Source organism: Balaenoptera musculus, chromosome 4 (assembly GCF_009873245.2).
Source record: "Balaenoptera musculus isolate JJ_BM4_2016_0621 chromosome 4, mBalMus1.pri.v3, whole genome shotgun sequence".
Classification (NCBI taxonomy): domain Eukaryota; kingdom Metazoa; phylum Chordata; class Mammalia; order Artiodactyla; family Balaenopteridae; genus Balaenoptera; species Balaenoptera musculus.
In genome coordinates this window covers 10,894,919-10,907,660 of record NC_045788.1, presented here as the reverse complement: position 1 = coordinate 10,907,660, position 12,742 = coordinate 10,894,919, and the positions used below count along the sequence as shown (strand labels likewise).

Here is a 12,742-nt window from a genome sequence, read left to right as displayed (position 1 = left end):
CCGAAGCCCACGCACTGTGATGGTTCCCACTCAGTGCAGGCTTTCGATGGAGACTCTGAATTCTGAAACTCTTCAGCACCAGGAGCAAACCTCTCCAGCCACTGAATAAGAGCAGGTGGGATTATAGTAAAAACGAATCATCCCGGGAGAAGGCAAGTAGCCTGGATTTCAACACTCTCACTGCCATTTGGCATAATGGTTGCAACCAGTGACTGAGAGCTTAACTATGTTCCAGGCACAGTGCAAAGCTCTGTACCTACTACACTGTCATCTGATGAGGCAGGTACTCTTACTAACCCCATTCTACAGAGGTGGAAACTGAGGTGTTAAGAAATCAAACCAAGACCACTTGGCCAAGATCACTCAGCTAGTGGGTCACAAAGATGTCACTCAAGTCCACAGCTGTCTGAATGTGAACCCCATGCCTTTTCCTGCCACCATCGTGAGTTCTCAGGTGCCAATGCTCGGAAGAGAAACATGTGCCGAGACCCCTTCTTTGTGGAGGAGCTAATTCTGTAAATTAGCAAGTGACTTGCGAGCCACAAAGTCAAAGAAAGTCTACGGCTAAAAGGATTCTTGGAATCTGGTCCATCCCTTCATTTTACAGACGAGAAAACTGAGTCTCACAGACAGCAAATGGCTGGTCCAACAGTACACGGGTCCCAGAGTCAGTGGCAGGTCAGAGAGAGAACCCAGGTTCCCCGAGTTCCACCTCAGTGCCTTAGCACCGCCACTGTTCCCTCTCAGGGAACATTAGTAAGCAGGCAGGTGGCCAAGCCCACTGGCTAACCGTCCCCACGCCGCCGCCTTCTAGTCGGACCTGGACAAGAGCAGCTGAGCAGCAGGCCCCGTGCCGGTCAGGCGGGTGCCCTCTCGCTTTCCTGACTGCGCAGCAGAGGAAGTGAGGCTGGACGCTCAACTCGGATATGGAAGGCAAAAAAAAGAAAAGAAATCATTTACTCAGACACTTTGGGGAAAGCGCTGCCAGGGCCTGAATCGTCCAGACAGCCTTTCGGCCTCCCGGTGCTCACTTCTTGGGCAGCCACGGAGCGTGGAGGAGCGCCACCCAGCCCCAAGGCCTCCCCTCAGGACACTCGTGCCCACCGTTGACTTCCCCCGCCACGACCTGCCCGACACCGCTCTCAGGAAGGCGGACAGGAGGGAAAGGGTTGTCCTCGTTTGGAACCCCCCTAAGTCCTGAACACTAATCTCAGCAGCGGAGAATCTGGTTTCTGGATGACCACAGAGGACCTGGAGGCCTTTTGGGGGCCACCCTGTGAGGTCCACCCCAATGCGGATGATCTCAGAAACCAAGCCAGTTCAGTTTGGGCAAAAAGAGCAGTCTGGTTTCAACCCTCAACAATAATGACGCACCTGGCAGGCCCCTCATAGAGGTCCCTCGTACCTCCTCAAACACTTGAAGAAACCCCGAGTCACAGCAAAGTAAGAGAGCCCCAGTCCGGCAGGTAGGCCTCCACAGGTAGGATGGCCATCATCACCCCATCCCCCATCCACCTGGGTCCCCAAGACCCCCATGCCAGGTCTCAGAAGGTCCTTCCTGGAGCAGGTGTCCCAAGAGAAATCTACCAGCTGCAGCAGGAAAGCTCCAGTGCTCTCTCCAGGCTTCTCAGAAAGACACCAAGACCAGGTGAGCGGTGGCGGGATGCGTGAGGAAAGGAGCAGGGAGGCCCAGGAGGGGAGCCTGTCCAGTTCCCATGCACAGTTCCTTCTTTTCTTTCGTCGCTTTTTCCAGACCTCAGCTGGTTCATGGTGCAAGCCCTCAGCAGCCACCAGGCCTCCCCTGCAGCTGTCGCAGCTCCCAGCACCTGCCTCCCGCTTGTGCTTATGTTGGTTGCCGTGGAGACATAAGGGCGGGCTTGAATGGAGTCGAACGCTCCGGGCTGGGTGATGGAATAGGGCCAGGTGTATTTTTAAAGCCATCTGGGAAAGCTGGTCATCACAAGAAGAGCCTCCTTCCCTGGTCAATGGGTCCCTGCTTTAGGGACTGGTTCACAAATGCAAAACGGATAAAAGCTGAGCCCCTCTTTTGGCCTTAACCCACTGGATATTTTAAGCAAAAAGTTACTGTTTGTACTGTATTTGGGACTTTTGCCTTTTGGCACAAATGCACCTTAGGGGAAATCATGACCTCCCGGCATGTGTAGAGACAGCGTGAGGTTCTGGACATAATGAGAGAAAAGGTTTATACATCACACACCAGGCACTTTTTACAGTTCTTTGCGTTCATAATTAGCCCACTTAATCTTCACAACTGCTTTGTGAGTGAAACCCTACTCTGAGCCCCGTTTTACAGGCAGGGAAACTGAGGCACATAGAAGGCAATTTGCCTGCCCAACATCACAAAGCTAAGGGAGACACAAGATTTGAACCCAGGCAGCATGGCACCAGAGGTCCTACTCCTAATCAATAGGCTGTTGTGCCTCTGCAATAATTTGGGACCCAGAAAGTCCTGATTTGGAAATTTGGCCCTGGCACTATGTGACCTCAGGCAAGTGACTGCATCTCTCTGAATGGTAGTTCCCTCTTTGGTAGAACTGGGGTACTAATGTCTTGTGAAATTGTTGTGAAGATTAGAAGTCAGGTACGTCGAGTCTAGCAAGTAAGCAGTGCTCTATGCAAGGTAACTTTATTAGTGTTAGTGGGGGCTCCCTTAGCTACTGGACCTCAGCTCTGGTATCACAGCAGGGGTGTGCTGAGCTGTAACCACCACTGCCCAGAAGGGGCGGGTGGGCAAGCAACTGCAAAAGGGCCAGCAGGACCACAGCTGCTGGCAGATGCTGCCGCTTCCCTGCCATAGGCCTCCACACTCGCCAGGCCCCATGGGCTGCCAGCTCCTGTCACAAGCACCTGTAACTATGCCAGAAGGCTTCCCCAGTCGTGGAAGTTGCCTGGGGAAGCGTGTCCCCAGGAGCCGGTGGATCAATATTCCAGTCCCCTGTCTCCCTGAGGTCCTAGGAGATCTGAGCCCCAGCTGCCCACAGCAGGAATCGGCTCGTGAACTCCCCCAGGACTGACGGCCTTCCCTTCCCTGTCTCGGTTTCCCAACGCCCTACTGGGATCACCTCCCAAACACACCACTTGCACCCAAATCCTTGTCTCAGGGTCTGCTCTGGAAAGGGATCCAAATGACGACAGTATTCATGCCTGTGCCTCTGATCCTGATGTCCTTAAAGAAAGCACTCGGGGGACACTTGACCCAGTGGAATAGGCAACTGTAGGAGAATAACTGATTAAAGGCCCCCAAAGAGGTCCAGACCCTAATTCCTGGAACCTGTAAAGTTTACCGTATACGACAAAAGGAACTTTGCAGGTGGGATTAAATTAAGAAATTTAGGAGGGGGAGATTATCTGGGTGGGCCCTAAATGTAGTCACAAGTGTCCTTATAAGAGAGAGGCAGAGGAAGACTGACACGGAAGAAGGCCATGTGACCACTGAGTGGCCATAGGAGACTAATACAGGAACTCAGGGGCAACCTTGAGCAGTGGTCCTCAAAGCATGGCCCATAGACCTGCAGCGTCAGCAGTGCCTGAGATCTTATTAGAAGTGCAAAGTCATGGGCGCCACTCCAGACCAACTGCATCAGAAATTCCGGGGGTGGGCCCAGCAGTCTGTCTTAACAAACCTCCCAGGTGACGCTGATGCTGGCTATAATGGTTAGCCATGGCTGGGCGTTAGAATCACCTGCGGAGCTCTCAACACTCTCAGTGCCCTATCCCATGTCCCGGAGAGTCTGATGCAATTTGTCTGTTCAGCCTGGACGCTGGGCGCCTGTAAAGCATCCCAGGTGATTCTCGTCTCTCCAGAGCTGAGAACCAGTGCTGTAGTTTGAGAACCACCGATCCAGAACATTAACTTTCAAACTGAGCTTTGCAGAGCTTGGGAAGTCTGGAAAAATGCATAGACTGCTAAAGAAGGATGAGGCAGGGTCCAAACCAGCAGGGCTTCTGACCCAGATGGTCCAGATAGGCAGAGGTAAGGAGGAAGGCAGCCCAGGTGTGAGACGGGAGTGTGCAGTGGGGACTCGGGAGCTGCTCCATGCCAAATGGTCGCTGTGGTGTGGGTCAGGACTGCCAGGTTGCCCTGGTTTCCAAGAGGTGTTTTGGTTTTTAAGAGACATCAGAAATATATTTTAAAAATTTGTTAAATCACTTGAGTTTTAAATGTTAGCAACTAAGGCAATTTTAAAAAGTTTTCTCTGTCTCTCTTTTTTTTTTTAAGTACTGCAACATGATGGCTGAGTATAGCTCCACTTGAAGACTGGACTCGGTCCTTGGGCAGCTGGTTTGCGAGCTCCAGCTGTACTGTAAGGGTCTTTCATTCACCCCTTGAGCCCAGGAGACTAGTCTTCTCAGGGTGATGACAGGAACTCCATGTGGGCAGGATGTTTTTGTCTGCTCACTGCTGCATCCCAGTTCCAGGTACCAGAGTTGGGACTTACTAAGTGTTTGTTGAATGAATAAGTTCTCATAGCAATCCTGTGAGACTACTATACCCATTTTACAGATGAGGGAGTCGGGGCTCACACCACAGTTACGGTGTGAGCGTCCCACAATCACCCAGAGGCAGGATTCAGACCCAAGGCTCCCACAGCAGGGACAACTGTGAAGAGCAAATACACTGCAGCTGTGGAAAAGCTTGGCAAGATAAGGGGTTTGGGGGCACTTGGTACCAATTATAAGAGCAATGCGAGCAGTAGTTGCGACGTGAACTGCGTTTCAAGAAGACGGGTCCCCAGCCTACTTGGTGACTCATAGAAGTCAGAGGGGTTTCTGTTCCTTCTGGAGCTGCGTTGTTTTTGTATGGTCGTGGGTCTGAGGAAGGAAGGCTTGGGTGTGGTGAGTGACAATGTCGGTGCTTGGCCTGGATCTCTGGAGAGAAAGTCCTTGTCTCTCACACCCACCCCTCTGTGAGCTGGAGAGGGGTCCACTGCTTCATTCAGAGGCTTGGGGTGGGGTGAAGTGGGCAAGCTGGGACCCCTGGAGGGCCCTTTAATTTAAGGAGCCTCTCTGATTATATTACCCAGAGGAAATATGGGGAGCTAAATCGGAGGAGATGGCTGGGAAGTACATTACGGAACATTAAACAATAGCCGACCAGCATCAGACACAAATAAATGGCCCATAATCTATTGCCAAGAACATGATTGGTCCCAAGCAGTGGCCTGGCTGGCTTCCAGTCAGGGGAGTGCAGGGCTGGACACCACGTCCTATAGGCCACAAAACGCCGGCCCTGGTCACATCCCAGCACCCACAGGAGAAGATTGCGGCACCCAGACAGAACTCACAAGCTTCCACAAGATCTCACTCTCCAGGACTGGAGGTGGGTCTTCTCTCCATCTTGTCCTGAGCCCTGGACCCAAACATCATCGGGAGAGTTCCTGCCTGCCTGAGAAATCCCATGTTGGAGAAGGGAAGCCACGTGTGTCTGTGGGCATAGGGTCGTTTGGCTCACACCCCTGAAGAGAATGTCTGTGAAATGGGGTTCCTCTGGCTCCAGGAAGCCTCATTCCCCAGAATGCGCAGGTTGAAGCTCATCTCACTAGAGCATCCTTTAGCTTAGATCTTTAACTCCTGTTACAACACAAATACCACCAAAGAAAGATAAACCAGTACCCTGGCAAGTCATGCACCCTTTAGTATGAAGTCCTTGTCTCAATCGTTTGCTAAGAGCTTCAGGCACTGATGTCCTGAGGAGAAGGCAGGAGAGTGCAGAGGATAGAGACCTGGAGCTGGGTTTTTGGAGGCTGGGGTACAGGGCCTTAAAAGCTACTATTGGGCTTCCCTGGTGGCGCAATGGTTGAGAATCTGCCTGCCAATGCAGGGGACACGGGTTCGAGCCCTGGTCTGGGAAGATCCCACATGCCGCGGAGCAGCTGGGCCCGTGAGCCACAATTACTGAGCCTGCATGTCTGGAGCCTGTGCTCCGCAACAAGAGAGGCCGTGATAGTGAGAGGCACGCGCACCGCAATGAAGAGTGGCCCCCGTTTGCCACAACTAGAGAAAGCCCTCGCACAGAAATGAAGACCCAACACAGCCATAAAAAAAAAAAAAAAAAAGCTACTATCACCGTTTATCCATGGCCATAGCAGATTTGGTCTACATTGCTAAGAGCCCTGGACTTAGAGTCAGTGGGCAGGGTTCCAGTCTCCAGCTCTCCCCACACCAGCTGTGCCATCTTGGGCAAGTCACTTAACCTCTCTGAGCCGTCCTTTCTCCATCTGAAAATCGGGAGTGAGGCCACACCCATCCTGGGTGCTGTGAGAGACTGAAGTGTGCAGAAGGTCTTTCATTCTATAAATATCACTGTCCTTGGGTCTGTGCCACCACATTCTAGAAACTGTACAACAACAGAGCCGCATCCGTGGATGGACCCTGGGGCTGAGTCAGTGCACAGACCACAGTGAGTCCAGCCAGGCCCGCCAAACCCAGGCCAGATCAGCTGACCCTTAGCTGATCCACAGACACATGAACTTCAACAATAAACAACTGCTGTTCAGCCACTGAGTGTTAGGGTGGTTTATCGCCCAGCAGGGGTTAAAAGAATACACCAAAGTTAGGGCTCCTGACACTTTAAATCTTAGGGCCATGTTCAATAGAAATTAATATATCTGACACGTCTCTGCCATCTTAGGCAAAATGAAACACATTTTGTGTGTTTCACACATCACAGTGCAAACCAGTCAACAAGCGGTAAGACAGGGGCGCCTTCAGGGGATACATACAGAATGGAGGCTCTAGAAATAATTCCGACCGGCTATCCTTTTTGATCTCGGAACTATTCCCTGGTTCTTTGCCATTTTTCCTGTAATCAGGTTTATCAGCTGTCTTTGTTGTTCTTGCTGTCACTGTGTCTATCTTAAGCAGCAGTCCCCTCCCCAATCTACTGTGCTACGGCTTCGTCACCACCCTCAAGAAGCCTGCTCACTCAGCCTGCGAGGATGATGTCCCACTTGAGAGTTCACAGGCTTGGAGTGAGGGCCTGAGCTAGTTTTCTCTGCACCCAGGGCAGGTGCTTTAGTGCTGGGATTGCTATCACCAGTTTTGGTCTCTTTGATGCTTTTTGCTCCCTCCTGCTCCTCTCGGGGACCCGATAGCGGAGGCTGCCAGGCAATGAACATCTGATCCAGAGAGCTGTGCTGTGTCTGGCGTTGCTGGAATCCAGTCTTTTCTGAAGAGAGTGAAGGAAAGAACCAGCCCACAGGCCTGTAAGAGCGCTTCCTCCATCCCAGCCCGTCTCTGGGGCCTGCGCTGCCTGCGGTTCCCCCAGAGCAGAGCCGAGTCCTGCTTGTCTTGTGTCCCCTGCGGCACTTCGCACACTGCCAGGCGCACAGTAGGCGCTCACTAAGCTACGGTGGGTGGAATGAAAAGACTTCCTGGTGGCACTTTTCACTATGTGCACGGGGCTGGGCTTCTTCAGAAGAGTTAAGAATCTATGAGCTTCTGAATACAGACTATTTCACCTCAGATTGTAGGAAACTATTTTGAAAGGATTAAAGTTCTCCTGTGTTAAGGAACAGTTCCCGTTTCAGGGCATAAGTTTATTTCTGAACTGGGCTATCAGGAAGCCCTGGCGACAAGAAGAAGGGGACAAAGCAAAGTGAGGAAGCAGGAGGAAGCAGATGTCTTCTTTTGCTCTGTTGAGCTGACACCTTAGTGATTCCCCCCAGAGCTACCCCATGGTTTTACCAAATGTTTAAAGAGCACATCCCCCACCAGAAGACCTGGATTTGGCAGTTTACGAGGAAGTGCCTCTGGACAGGTGGGTTACCTCTTCTCAGTGCCCACTCCCTTCACTCAGCCAGGGGCTGACCCCCATGACTGCGTCAAGGGGCTCCCCTGCCCCGGCTTCCGGGTGGGTTTGGCCATGAGAGGCACTGCCAAGAGGTGGTCGGATTGGAGGGGAGAGCCGTCGGGGTATTTCTTCTGCGCTCGCTCTCTGCTTTGGGTCCCTTTGTGACCAAGGCTCCTCTCAGCGGCCCCTCCTCCAAGGTCCCAAATCTCCCCGGGATCCAGTTCCCCACTGGTCCCAAATCTCCCCATCCAGTTTGTCCTCTTGCCTCCTCAAGCACCGGGGTGGTAAAGGCTTCCCTGGGCTACTCATTTCTCAACCTTCCTTCTTGGCTCCCCTAAGCCCACCCACACCCCTGAAAGCTGGCCCCTCATTCCAGTCTTTTCTCGAACCATCCGAGTTACTTCTCCTTCCTGCTGTTACCCTGACTAGAACGGTCTGTACCAAGTCTTGCCTAAGAGATGTCTAAGCTATGCCGAGGCTCTCTCGAGGGCAAGGAGTTCAAAGAAAATTGGAGGTCCTCTTCTCTCCAGCTTTCAGAACTCATGAGCCATTTTGGCTGAATCTAAATTGTGGTACAAAATGATGGCAGACTCCAATCTACAGATGAGAAAAGTTTTCATTCCTTCATGCACTCATCCACTCACCAACTATTTATTGGGCATCTACCCGATATTTCCCCGCGTAACTAGTGATAATGGCCAAGACAGACACAGTCCCTGCCCGCATGGTTCTTACAGTCTACCGCCAACCACCTCCCAGAAGCCAGAGAGCCTGCCAGAGGCAGGGCTGGGAGCAGAAGACTGAGTTTCTTTGAGTCCTGAGCCTTTGGCAGATCCTCCAAGGAAGCTATGGCCCAAACAAGGTTAAGAACCACCAAGCAGACCAAGTTAACTCTGAAGCTTCCCCCCTGGATCGGGGAATAATGACCCACTCACTCCCAGAAGCTTGGCGCTCTCAGCCTGAACTGGGGGTGGGACATGCCGACACACGCGTGGCAGCACAGCCGTCCACCTTTCCTGCCTCCCACCGCCAACATTCTCCACAAACTCCCTCCACTCCTCCCGCTCCTCACACGGTTATAATTAGCCCCACGGCCTCCTCTGCGTCCCTCCCTCAGGGCCCACAGATGCTGGCAGCTCCACAGGTCGCTGAGCCATTCTTATGAATGGAGAGGGCTGAGGACTGCATCCAGAGCTGTGCCCTCCCTCCTGGAGAGCCTGTGTCCAGCAAAGGCAGTGGGAGTGAAACTTCTGCCTCAACTCAAGTACCTCTGAGGTGCGTGCTGGAGGGTGTGACGGAAGCGGCTTTTTCTGGGGAGAGCCAGGGGTGACCGAGGAGAACTGAGGGGGGCTGTGATGGGACCGGCTGCCAAGCCTGGGGTCCTCAAGCCCTCCGGAAACATCCGAGTTTCGTCAGAAAGGTTTAAACGGGCCATGCCGGTAACCCAATACTTCCCCTGCCCAGGGTCGGGCAGGACAAGGGCGACAGCCTGGAGCCCTCAGGGGAGGTTGCCAGGCCGGGGGCGGAAGGAGCCCTCTCCCCACCCCCAGTGCTAGCCCAGCTCCCAGCTCCGGGCCTGCCTGCCCCCTGCAGCCCCTCCACCTCCCCTCTTCGCTGAGGCTGAAGAGAAGCCCACCTCGGGGAGAAAGCCCAGCAGGGAAGCCCACGGGGCCGGAGAGACGGAGACCTGGTCCTCAGGCTGCAGGGGCCCCCGGACCCGGGACAACCACCGGGACTCCCTCCCGGTCAGCCCGCTGCACAGGATCCCCTGTGGGCCGAGCCCCCCCGCGAAGGGTTCAGGGGTGTATTTATAGAGATGTCTGGACGACTCACTTGCCTTCCTCTCTGCCTCTGTTAAGCTCCCCACAATTCCCGACCCAAATGCAACCCTGCAGCCAGTGAGGAGAAGAAACAGTCTGTTCAAGGGTTTCTGGCTTTGAGCAGCCAGGCGGGGACAAGGACAGAAGGGGCGTCCCAACGGGGTCTGGCCGGGTGACCGGAGGCTGCTGGGGCCCGCTCCCTCCCAGCCTCCCTCCACCCCGAGGGGAAAGGGAGAAACATCAGGACGGCTGCAGAATAGCCCTCCTCCCTCCCCTGCCCGACAGAGGGGAGACAGGGAAGTTGTGGTCCTGCTTTACCTGCTGAAATTGGAAGCACGCTGGTGAGGAAAGTGGGCTGAGACACGATGAAGCGGAAGAAAAGCTGAAGATAAATTCCCAGGGTCACTGGATTCAGGACAACCATGCTGGCTGCGGTCTGGAAAGTGTCAAGTTCTCAAGGAAGGGCTGCAAGGAGCCTCGCTTATCTGTGCTTTGTCTTCCCCACGCTGTTTGCCTCTCTCTCTCTCCCTCACTCTCTCTGCCTCTCTCTCTCCGTCTCTCTCTCTCCCTCACTCTCTCTCCCTCTCTCTCCTTTCCCCATGCCTCTACCAAGAAAGAATGCCAACCATTTCCCACTAAACCTTCTCCGTACTACACAGGGTTATATTTATCTTGAGCACTGGATCAAATGCCCTCATTAAAATGAAGATATCTGAATTTTCTTCTTTGGTGACTGAGGTAAGAGGCCATTGAAGACATGATTAAAAAGGCAGCCAGATCTCGAATGTCCACTAGAAGCAGTCCTCAAGGGCAGACAGATTTCCTCATTGATTATCCACCAGTGCCTATCGCCCCGCAGCTGAGGTGTCCAGCAGCATCACAGAATCCATTCGAACCTCTGGATTCAAACTGAATTTCCGTGGAGATAAATCCTTCTGCTGTCAGTCTGTGACATTTTTACCCACTGGGGGACAAATGTAAAGCTGACCCTGGATTTTTTTTTCTTTAATCATCCAATAAAAGGCAGAGGTGTGGGTGGGGAGATTTTATAGTTTCCAAAACAGCTTTCTCCATAAAAAAGTGTTTATCTCTCTCCAGAATTTGCAGCATTTATCCCATGCAAAGCAGTGCATGAAAAATGAAAAGAGTCAATGGATTGCAAAGTGAATGGTTATTGATCAAACTGCATTTGGGAAACAACATCATTGACTTGACCTTTGGATAGACAAAATTCTTCAAATAAAAAGTGTCACATCCTTCGATGAATCCTCTTATGAGTTTATAAAGACTGTTATAGAGATCCTTAGGTCTCTATATATAAATAATTAAAATAATAACCCACATTTTGCTTTAATCTACATAACATACTCCCAGGGCCTCACGGGAGCTAATTCAGAAATGGTGTGGTAGCTCCTGACTCTGGGGTCCAGTAGCTGAGCCTCACTCTGAGGGAAGGTGGGGTTGGGAGAAAGCATAGGATGAGGCGATACCCACAGCGCCAGCACCAGAGGGGCTTGACTCCAGCTCTGCTGTGACCCTGGACAAATTGCTTGATCTCTCTAAGCCTCAGTTTTCTCATACAATGGAGGCGTTCCCCTTTAAAGCCCTGTTGGAAGGGTTAAATGAGGTAACGCGGGATGACTCATACATGAATTTAAAATTGTGTATAGAGTCAGCCAAAATGAAACCCGCGGAGCCATGGTAAATGGGCGGCAGATATGGCCACCAACAATCTCTCCCATCCCTGTATGTACACTCCACTCTTCCCAACAAAAGGCGGGGTCTGTTTCCCCTCCCGTCCAGTCTGGGCTGGCCTTGTGACTAGCTTTGACCAACAGAATATGGCTGAAGTGACACTGTGCCATTTCCGGGCCTAGGCCTTAACAGGGTTGGCAGCTTTTGCTTTTGCCTTTTCTTGGAAACCAGCTGCCACATTAAAAAGTCTGGACTATTGAATAGGCCACAGGGAGGGGGAAACAGCAGGCCCCTGGCTGTCTGGCCATCTCAGAAGAGGCACTAGACATGAGAGTGAGGTCAATTTGGATCATCTGGCCTCATTCAGGTCCCCAGATGATGGCAGTCACAGAAGTGACCAGGGGAGACCAGCTGAAGAACTACACAGACGAGCGCAGCCCAAATTACAGATTCATGAGCAAATGAGATGGCTGTTGTTTTTGCCTTCGGTGTCCTGAAGCCACTAGGTCTTAAGGTGATTTGTTATGCAGCAACAGCTAACTGATACAGGATTTATAAGAAAAGCATGAAGAATATACTTGAGTTACATTCAAAATTAACAGGGCAGCTTAAAGAGGGGGTACCCCACGTCGCTGTTCCCAAAATGTTTAACAGAAGGATCGTGATTGTTGGCCAAGTCCAACCAGGAAATCCTCAGGCTTGTTCTCATTAATTCTGGAAACCTCTGGCCCCAGCAGCGGGCTTTGGGTGGCTTGGAGAAGATGCAGTCTACGTAGGGGGAAGGTAACTTTTGAGTAACTTGGTGCCAGAATCTGAACTTTTACCGTCCAGCTCTGATTCCTCCTGTGAGAAGCAAAGGGATTTCTCCTTCTCTCAGCGCACAGATTTCACCACCACTGACCGTGCAGTTGGCACAGATTATGTCACTATGTTCTGCCCGTGACACCTGCTGGTATTGTTTTTGAACTGTTTCTAAACCACCGTATGTTGCTATTTAACCTGTGTTAATGTCTCTAAAGATGAGAGACTGGGACTTCCCTGGTGGTCCAGCGGCTAAGACTCCGTGCTCCCAATGCAGGGGTCCCGGGTTTGATTCCTGGTCAGGGAACTAGATCCCACATGCTGCAACTAAGAGTTCACATGCCGCAACTAAAGATTCTGCATGCGGCAATGAAGATCCTGCATGCCAAAACTAAGGCCCGGCGCAGCCAAATACATAAATACATATTTTTAAAAAATATATGGGGGACTGTTCCAGAGCTCTGTGCACCCCTACAGGCCCCAGGACAGTCCTCGTCACCTAGCAGATCCTCAACAATGTCAGTTAATGTGATCCAATCATAAGATGAAAAGAAAGTAGGAAAAGTGACACAAACTTATGCTCCAGCCATACTAAGCTGTGGGCCAGGGCCTT

At 52.0% G+C, this 12,742-nt stretch overlaps 1 protein-coding gene across 1 annotated transcript in view; it reads right to left on the bottom strand.

Moving 5' to 3' along the window:
* Window positions 1-10,084, bottom strand: part of COLQ (collagen like tail subunit of asymmetric acetylcholinesterase) — a 73,887-nt gene extending 63,803 nt beyond the window's left edge. Inside the window, exon 1 of the mRNA XM_036849542.1 lies at window positions 9,952-10,084. Within this exon, the coding sequence (XP_036705437.1) occupies window positions 9,952-10,057 (106 nt within the window). The 5' untranslated portion in view covers window positions 10,058-10,084. The remainder of the gene's footprint in view (window positions 1-9,951) is intronic.
* Window positions 10,085-12,742: the final 2,658 nt, after the last annotated feature.